Source organism: Lampris incognitus, chromosome 11, assembly GCF_029633865.1.
Source record: "Lampris incognitus isolate fLamInc1 chromosome 11, fLamInc1.hap2, whole genome shotgun sequence".
Taxonomy (NCBI): Eukaryota; Metazoa; Chordata; class Actinopteri; order Lampriformes; family Lampridae; genus Lampris; species Lampris incognitus.
In genome coordinates, this window is record NC_079221.1 from 5,860,900 (window position 1) to 5,870,199 (window position 9,300).

At 49.7% G+C, this 9,300-nt stretch overlaps 1 protein-coding gene across 1 annotated transcript; it reads left to right on the forward strand.

The window, feature by feature from the left end:
- The first annotated feature begins 1,069 nt into the window (after positions 1-1,069).
- Positions 1,070-2,388, forward strand: hoxd12a (homeobox D12a). Its single transcript, XM_056289954.1, has 2 exons — positions 1,070-1,886; positions 2,147-2,388. Exons 1-2 carry the CDS (start codon positions 1,319-1,321, stop codon positions 2,386-2,388), a joined length of 810 nt encoding a protein of 269 aa, XP_056145929.1. The 5' UTR covers positions 1,070-1,318.
- The last annotated feature ends 6,912 nt before the right edge of the window (positions 2,389-9,300 follow it).

The following is a 9,300-nucleotide window of genomic DNA, read 5'->3' on the forward strand; positions in this document are numbered from 1 at the left end:
GTGCATCAGTCGGAGAGAAGATTTCTAAGCAATAGAAGCGGACACAAGGCCTCAGCACCAGCGCGTCTATATATATATACATATATATATATATATATATGTATACATTTATATATGTATATATATATACACATACATATACATAAACTACTGAATCCACCAATTATTGATTAGCTGACGATACAAGTTTCGATTGGCAGGATTAAACTCAAATTTACTTCTTCGTCTTCTTCGTCCTCGTATTGTTCGTTTTCTTATTCTTCTTCGTCTTCTTCGTCTTCTTCTTCTTCGGGCTTATTCCCTGTTTCTCAGGGGTCGCCACAGCGGATTTTATTTTTTGACTCAAATTCACTTTAACGGCTCTAAAAATGTGGAACAGGCACTTAAAGGGGTACTTAAAATCCCAATTTGAACGTTAGGTTACGGACGTGGTTCGTAAATGGTGTTTATTTACCAGGTTTGGGTTTTTTTTGGTTTTTTTTTTGTTGATCATACTTATGTCTTTGTCTGTTATGGACCCCGGGTCTGCAATAAAGTTTTGAACGGGATTATGTATTTTCCTATTTAAATAGGCCCTTCACACAGGGGGTGTATTCAATGCGAAGTTAAGCCAAACGTCTCTCAATTTCGTCATGTATACTTGTTCGATATAGTAGAAATTAGCTTATAGCCTGACACTGGAAAAATAATTACATCTTTTCTGGGGGGGGGGGTATTTCTTGTTGTGCGGATGTGTGATGCTATGTGAGAGATGAATGCGCACGTTGCACTTTGTGTACCCAGTTGCTCCCGCCGCAGGCCTAACGTGCTCATAATTAGACCGCGCAGACGGTTGCTAAGTGCACTAATCACCAGTATGGATTATGGTCACCAGTATGGATTATCTCTCCCATTGTGCAGCACACGCGAGGGTCCGAGTCGTACCGACGGACCAGTAAAGTGCCGACCAGGTCCGCTAGCCCCGGACCTGGTCTACCTTCCGCCTCTCCGGACGCACACGTGTTGTGCGTAATTTCGGGGGAAGGATACAGTGCAGAGAGCGTAGTAAGACCGACAACACGTGGACCGTGGACACCATATTCACTGGGAACCTCAACCACCCGAGTCCCAGCAATTAAGGGGCTATTTTCCTTTTTTTCTTTTTTTTTTTTATCGAATATTTTTTTTTTTGCCTCGCGGTGTTGCGAGCAAGGGAGGGACGGCACAACATAGTTTGCATATCACGTGACGCCGTATTAACAAATCAACAATTACCTAGCCTTTATTCTTTAGGAGTCGCTAAAAAAGGGGTCCGCGAGACGGCGTCGGAGAGAGCTCCATGGAAATGTGCGAGCGGAGTCCTCTCAATGCCGGCTACGTGGGTTCCCTGCTGAATTTCCCCTCCCCGGAGTCGCTGTATTTCCCCAACCTGCGGGGCAATGGAGCCCACATCCCCGCGCTCCACCAGCTCTCCTACGGCAGGAGGGAGGTGTGCACGCTCCCGTGGACCCCCTCCGCTCCGTGCGCATCGCCGCAGCAGAGCCGCGCCTTCGGGGGCTATTCCCCGCCGTTCCTGCCCAACCCGGTGTCCTTCAACGGCGGCGGCGGCGGCGCCGCCAGCCACGCCAAGGCGCACTTGGACGAGTCGAGCCGATACTGCTACCAGGACGCGAACCACAAGCCCGACGACTCCGCTAAGCAGCACCACGGGTTCGCCGGCGAGCACGGTATCCACAGCTCCAAGTATGAGTACTCGGACCCGGACGGTCGGGCGCACGGTGCGGCGACTCAGCCGGAGCTGAGCCCCACGGGCCAGACGGCCGGGACCGGCGTCAAGCAGGCGCAGAGCTCGGTTCCGCCGCCCTCGAGTCAGCTCGGCGCGTGTCCCAGGACCACTTTTGCTGACGGTTAAGTAATTTATCAAAGCATTTTGTTCTGCCGATGAACCCAAACATTTTTCAACGTGGTGTGTGCGTGCGTGTGGGGTGTGCGTGCGTGCGTGCGTGCGTGTGGGGTGTGTGCGTGGGTGCGCGCGCGCGCGCTTCAGTCAGGGCACCGCGCGAGGCAACATTTTTTTGGCATGCAACTACTCGTTTGCACTAAAAGTAGCTTTGCACGGTGGTAATGTTCAACTTGTTTGCAACGCATGTTCCCCCCCCCCCTGCAGACGCTCCGTGGTGCTCGTCGTCGCAAGGCAAAGCCAGGAAGAAGAGGAAGCCCTACTCTAAGATACAGCTCGCCGAACTGGAGAACGAATTCATGCTCAACGAGTTCATAAACAGACAGAAACGGAAAGAGCTCTCGGACAGACTGGACCTGAGCGACCAGCAAGTCAAAATCTGGTTTCAGAACCGCCGGATGAAGAAGAAGCGGCTGATGATGCGCGAGCAGGCTTTCTCCACGTACTGACTGACTGACAGCCTTTTGGATGTGGTGGGGGGGGGGGGCTCTTCACCTATATGCTGTTGAACAGACCAGACCAGAGCAGCCATTTCAGATCAGAACATGGTGTAATTCTCTCTCTCTCTCTCTCTCTCTCTCTCTCTCTCTCTCTCTTTTTTTTTTTTTTTTTTGAATATCGAAGCACATTTATTAATCTACGTGTCCTTTTTTTTGCACGTGCTCGGTGCACGGGATCGGATTGTGTTTATGGATATATGGAATATATATGTTGTTTGTATTTGTCCGAGTAATATGGCGTCTGTGGTTCATTGTCCAGCCGTGAGAAAATCTATGACGAACAAATCGAGCGAGAACGGAAGGAGGCAGATCCGGAGTTGACCCACATTTAGAAGTATTCGCAGCTTCTCTTTGGGCCAGTCTGCCGGAAGCTGTGAAGTGGATTTTATTTTTTTCTTTTAAATTTTATTTCATTTTATTTTTTTTGTGGAACATGGCTAGTAGACCTGTTTCAGCCGAGGGTGTAGACCTGTTTTGCTGTATTTTGTGTCATGACCTACTACTCCCACTCCATGTATAAACGTGTGGGGCTTATCTGTGTGTCTGGAATCTGTCAGCCCGGACTCAAGTTCACGTCTGCCCGTGTTTGCGTGACAGTGGGCGGGTGCGCGTATTGACAACCGTCTCATCTAAACCAGATATTATTACGCAATAATAGTGATAATCGCATGTCTATTGCTTGACTACCCAGATTCAATAAAATGTCCAAGTACTTGTTTTTCCCTCCCCATAAAGTTGTTTAATATGCCCCCCCGCCCCCCCCGTACGAAGCGGTCCATGCCGGAAACGAGGGTGCGTTCGATTTTATTAAAACGCGTGGAACCGCGCGCAGCCGCGGGCGGGTTAGCGAGCAACAGCCGGCCTGATCAGGTGGAGGGGTTTGCGGCGGGGAAGGTATTCAAAGTGACACCGCGGCGTGCGCGTGGCGGGGAACCGGACGTAGGCCCGTTTAACTCGGGTCAAAATGTCCGGGCGCTCGCGGGCCTCCGAGGGCGCCCGCGCTGATTCAGACGGTTCAGGTCGAGCGGCTGTGTGCGCAGGTATCCGTGGTTACGTCGTTGTTGCTGCGCGGGCTTACGGGACATCAGCGCGAGGCCTAGTCGGCGCTTTAGCGGAGCATGTTTGCTGGGTGTGATGCGGGTAAAGATGCCTTGCAGCCTTGCAGCCTTGCAGCCTTGCAGGCCGTCGGTGTAATGCAGGTAAAGTTGTGTTGCAGGCCGTTTGTGTAATGCAGTTAAAGTTGTGTTGCAGCCTTGCAGGCCGTCGGGGTAATGCAGGTAAAGTTGTGTTGCAGGCCGTCGGTGTAATGCAGCTAAAGTTGTGTTGCAGGCCGTCGGTGTAATGCAGGTAAAGTTGTGTTGCAGGCCGCTGGTGCAGGTAAAATTGTGTTGCAGGCCGTCGGTGTAATGCAGGTAAATAAAGTTGTGTTGCAGGCCGTCGGTGTAATGCAGGCGAAGTTGTGTTGCAGGCCGTCGGTGTAATGCAGGCAAAGTTGTGTTGCAGGCCGTCGGTGTAATGCAGGCAAAGTTGTGTTGCAGGCCGTCGGTGTAATGCAGGTAAATAAAGTTGTGTTGCAGGCCGTCGGTGTAATGCAGGTAAATAAAGTTGTGTTGCAGGCCGTCGGTGTAATGCAGGTAAATAAAGTTGTGTTGCAGGTCGTCGGTGTAATGCAGTTAAAGTTGTGTTGCAGGCCGCCAGTGTAATGCAATTAAAGTTGTGTTGCAGGCCGTCGGTGTAATGCAAGTAAAGTTGTGTTGCAGGCCGTCGGTGTAATGCAGGTAAATAAAGTTGTGTTGCAGGTCGTCGGTGTAATGCAAGTAAAGTTGTGTTGCAGGCCGTCGGTGTAATGCAGGTAAATAAAGTTGTGTTGCAGGCCGCCGGTGTAATGCAAGTAAAGTTGTGTTGCAGGCCGTCGGTGTAATGCAGGCAAAGTTGTGTTGCAGGCCGTCGGTGTAATGCAGGTAAATAAAGTTGTGTTGCAGGCCGTCGGTGTAATGCAGGTAAATAAAGTGGTGTTGCAGGCCGTCGGTGTAATGCAGGTAAATAAAGTTGCGTTGCAGGCCGTCGGTGTAATGCGGGTAAAGTTGTGTTGCAGGCCGCCGGTGTAATGCGGGTAAAGTTGTGTTGCAGGCCGCCGGTGTAATGCGGGTAAAGTTGTGTTGCAGGCCGCCGGTGTAATGCGGGTAAAGTTGCGTTGCAGGCCGTCGGTGTAATGCGGGTAAAGTTGTGTTGCAAGCCGTCGGTGTAATGCGGGTAAATATAGTTGTGTTGCAGGCCGCCGGTGTAATGCGGGTAAATATAGTTGTGTTGCAGGCCGTCGGTGTAATGCGGGTAAAGTCGCGTTGCATGCCGGGTGAACAAAAGCCGACCGTCAACGAGACGAATCTAAAATAACGACGTCGCCGCGAAATGTTTGAAAACGGTAAAACAAGCCGAACGGCTTGGATAGGAACCGTTGTCATGACTACGTGGTTTCTAGGCTGTTCCGTGGTGATCACGAGCCGTGTTTACTTGTTCGGCGTGACGTCGGCGAAAGTAGACTTTTAGATGAACGGACTCGAATCGGCGGTGTAGAACGCTCAGGGCCCAGCTCGCGCAGCCCTCATTAAGCCTGCCGGAAGCGCCTCTGTGCGGAGGTGAAGGTACACACGAGGTGGACGCTCGGGCCGCGCGTCGAGCCGGGTGGAAATAAATCAAAATAAAATAAAATAAAAACAACATCTGATCCACCCTGCGTACCGGGACCGCAACAATTGGGGTCACCCAATTATAAATTCGGTGACCCCCCCCCCGAATTCTCCCCCTGTCCCGACCCGATTCCGATCTAACCCGGCACTAATTAATCACACGCTAATTGCTGCGTCTCTCCGCGTCGCAAATACTCCGGGATTCAGATCGTGACGCTGCGCACGTCCGGGACGTCACTGGGGTGCACGCACGAAAGCTGCACATTTCACGGTATTGTGACGACGACGACGATGACGACGATGATGACGACGACGATGATCTCGCGGACGATCATTTTTTCGTACTCAGACGCGTATAACAGCGCGTGCAGTGTGACGTGTTCGCTAAGTGGGTAGCAGCCGTGCAGCGTATGCTTGAAGAGGGCTTTCACGTTGACCCAAGTTCAGGGTTTACACTCACTCTCACGCTATTGGCTGCAGGAGTCTTTTGTGCTCTACTTTGCTTGCACCACCACCAACCCCCCCCTCTCTCACCACTTGCACCCCCCCCCCCACCCCAACCACCCACCCAATGGCACCCCAACAGGAAAAAAGGAACAACTTTTCAAAAGAAACGTTTGAGGTTTCTCTGGTTGTAACCAAAATCATATATGTTTGGCTTTATCCCCCCCTCCCCCTCCCCCACCCCCTCCCCCCCACCACCCCAATCCCTTTTAGGAGGCATTAAACCGTCACTCACGGCCCGGATATGCGTTTGGCGTCGTATACGACATGTTCGTTGTCGTACGGCCTCGTGTCCGCAACCTAGCCTACGAACGGGTTTTATCGCCGCTCGTCAAGTCATGAGACAATCACCGATTCCTCGTGATGAGGAGGGGGGGGGGACCCGCGATCCGGGTTGTCGATGCGGATCATGTCAGACGACTTGCGCACCGGCGGCTGCCCCGCGCGTCTTAACACAGAGCCCCCCGTCTCCCCAAGCTGCGTACAAATAACAAGGGTTCACGCTCTCACACCGCGCGCAGTGCATGCGCCGACACGACCGGCGAGGCTCTATTAAACCCCCCCGCACCCCCACCCACCACCACCACCCAGGAATAAGAGCGGGATTCTGCCCATCACTGCGTTATCATTATCAGCGCCATCAGCCAGCGATGGCTGGAAGCGGGGGGGGGGGGGAGGGGCAGTAAATAACCGCTAAAGAGGCTCCCGGAACAAAGCCCTGCCCGTGCAGCATCTGCCGCGGACCGACGCGGGGCTTTCAGGTGGTCCGCGGGATAACGGCGGGTTCGCCCTCCACCACACAGACTTCGACCCCGGCGCTGCAGCGTATGTTGTTGTTGTTGTTGTTGTTGTTGTTGTGTAGGCCCACCTTTTATTTCTTGTAGCGCGTGCAACCCTTCCTCATACGCGTCATGTATAAAATACAGAGAGGCCGACTCGTCATCATCACTGCGCTGGTCTTGATTTCCACTCACGACCACGTGGCTGGTTCACGTTTTCTTGTTGTTTTTTCCTTCTCTCTATTTTTTTTAAAAATTTTTATTTTTTGGTTGGGGTGGTGGGTGGAGGGGGGGGGTACCTGGCATTGCTAATTCCGCCGTTATTAATGGCCACAGCAAGGATTCGTGCCGGTGTTCACGTCGCCTCCTGCTCCGACCAGGCCTGCAGAGAAGGTGGTGGTTGTCGGTTCGATAGTGGGGGCGCCAAAACAAAGTTAAGGTCAAGTTAGTAAAGGCTGTTTAATGTCGTTTTACAACGAGGAACTCTGCGTTAAACCTTTGTTTTAGCCCGCCGCAAGACGTTTAAAACGGCCATTTGCCTCCCCTGCTGCTGTTGGCGTGGTGGTGTTTGTCTAGCTAGCTAGCTAGCTCGCTCCATGGCTCCGCACAGGGAAGCGGCTCCTCTGACTCGTCCCACAGGACAGTCCAGGTCAGGGTCACCGGTACGGCCTTGGTTCGGCCAGTAGGTATAGTAGCCATCCGTTAAGACGTGTGAGAAATCTGGTTTAGGCTGAATTAATCTGCTCAGACAACAACCACACAAACATGGGTGTTCAGGCGACTGAGGACACGTTAGAAATGATACTTTTGCAATAATAACAACAACAATAATGATAATAATAATAATAATATTGATGATGATGATATCAGTAATAGTAATAATAATAATGATCATGATAATAATAATAATGATAATAACAGTAACAATAGTAATAATAATAACAGTAACAATAGTAATAATAATGGTGATGATGATGATGATAATAATGATAATATTAATAATAATGATAATAACAGTAACAATAGTAATAATAATAATTATAATAATAATAATGATAATAACAGTAACAATAGTAATAATAAAGGTGATGATGATGATAATAAAAATGATAATATTAATGATGATGCTGTTAGTATTAGTAATAATAATAATGATAATAATAATAATACTAGTAATAACAATAATATGAATTATAATGATGATAATAATTATAATTATAATAATGATGATGATAATAATGATGATAATTATAATGATGATGATAATAATAATAATGAGAAAGCGAATAATGAGAATGAGAATAATAATGATAATATTAATAATAATGGGAATAATAATAATGAGAATGAGAATAATAATGATAATATTAATAATAATGGGAATAATAATAATGAGAATAATAATGATAATATTAATAATAATGGGAATAATAATAATGAGAATGAGAATAATAATGAGAATGGGAATAATGATAATATTAATAATAATGGGAATAATAATAATAATGAGAATGAGAATAATAATGATAATGGGAATAATGATAATATTAATAAAAATGGGAATAATGAGAATGAGAATAATAATGATAATATTAATAATAATGGGAATAATAATAATAATAATAATAATAATAAACCCTGTTATACCAGTAATAGAATAAGAGCGGCGGAGGTGTCTAGAGCAGCAACAGGTCTGCCTACACCGTCTCCAGGGTGTCCAGCCCCAAAGTCAGAATTGACTGTTGTTGTTTTGCGGAAACTGAGAGACGCCGCCGCGCGCCGCGCCGTCAGCACCAGACGAACGCAGGTCTGATGCTGGTGAGATCTTTTATGGGCGAGGATGGACAAATGCTTAGCATAATTCGTTTTTCAGATCAAGACTGGCCCACGTTCGGGTTTGTGTGTAGCTTCGCTGCGTTCACTTCCCAGAGCGGTTCCATCCTGTGAGGTTGAAGTCTGGTTTGGAGATTAGCGGATCACACAAACAAGAGGACAGAAAGGAGTCTGGCCGCATACACCTCCTGAACTTAGCCTCCTGCAGCAGCCTCCCCCCCCCCCCCCCCACCACCTTTTCCTTTTTTTGTTTCTTTTGCAGAGGGGGCTTTAACAAGGCTAGTATAGACAGGCCGGTACGTCATCGGCATTTACATAATCCGACGTGGCGAGTCGTCTAAATGAACCGACGTGTAGGTGTAGGCCCACGACGGTGGTGGAGCAACGCTCTGCGCCATCCGTCAGTATCTAACGCGAGCTGCGCACGGGGCCTGTCCGTCCCTCCCCCCCCCCCTCCCCTCCTCCCCTCCAACAGCGTTTGCTCCGCGTGCTCGCCAAGCGATAAACAAAAACGGTACTCACGCAGACACACAAAACAGGGGTTTTGGGGGGGCCCCGGAGGCGTTGGGTGGGTGGGTGGGTGGTGTATCCCGCCAAGGAGCCGCTGTTTACTCCCCTTCCTCGCCGAGTTGGGCCTTAAAGTGCAGGTCCCGCAAACAAGAATGCGCCCCTTTGTTGGTGCCATAAAACGATTTGGGTGCCGCGCGGTGAGCGCTCGTAGGGGCGCGTCACCTCGGGCCGCCCGCGGACGGTCAAAGGCAGCGTCTTATTTCTGTACTTGGCAATGCGGACTTTTAAATGCGCAGACCGAGTCGCCCGGCGAAGACAAATGCGCCGCGCCGCGACACGCAACCCCGGATGATGTTCGACGGCTGTTTTTTTGTGTGTTTGTTTTTGGACTTTAAACCACGTCGACGTGACGGGGCTACGCCGAACTCGCCAGCGAGCTTCAATTATCGTGCAAATATAGATTGACGCACGAGTTGACGCGTTGCAAGGGCATCAACGGCTTGATGTGGGGGGTGGGGGGGGGGGGTCGTTCATTTGGGCAGTCGTGC

Coding starts and splice junctions, on each gene's coding strand:
- hoxd12a (XM_056289954.1), top strand. CDS start 1,319: ATGGAAATGTGCGAGCGGAGTCCTCTCAATGCCGGCTACGTGGGTTCC. Junction 1,887..2,146: donor CAGGACCACTTTTGCTGACG/GTTAAGTAATTT, acceptor CCCCCCCTGCAG/ACGCTCCGTGGTGCTCGTCG.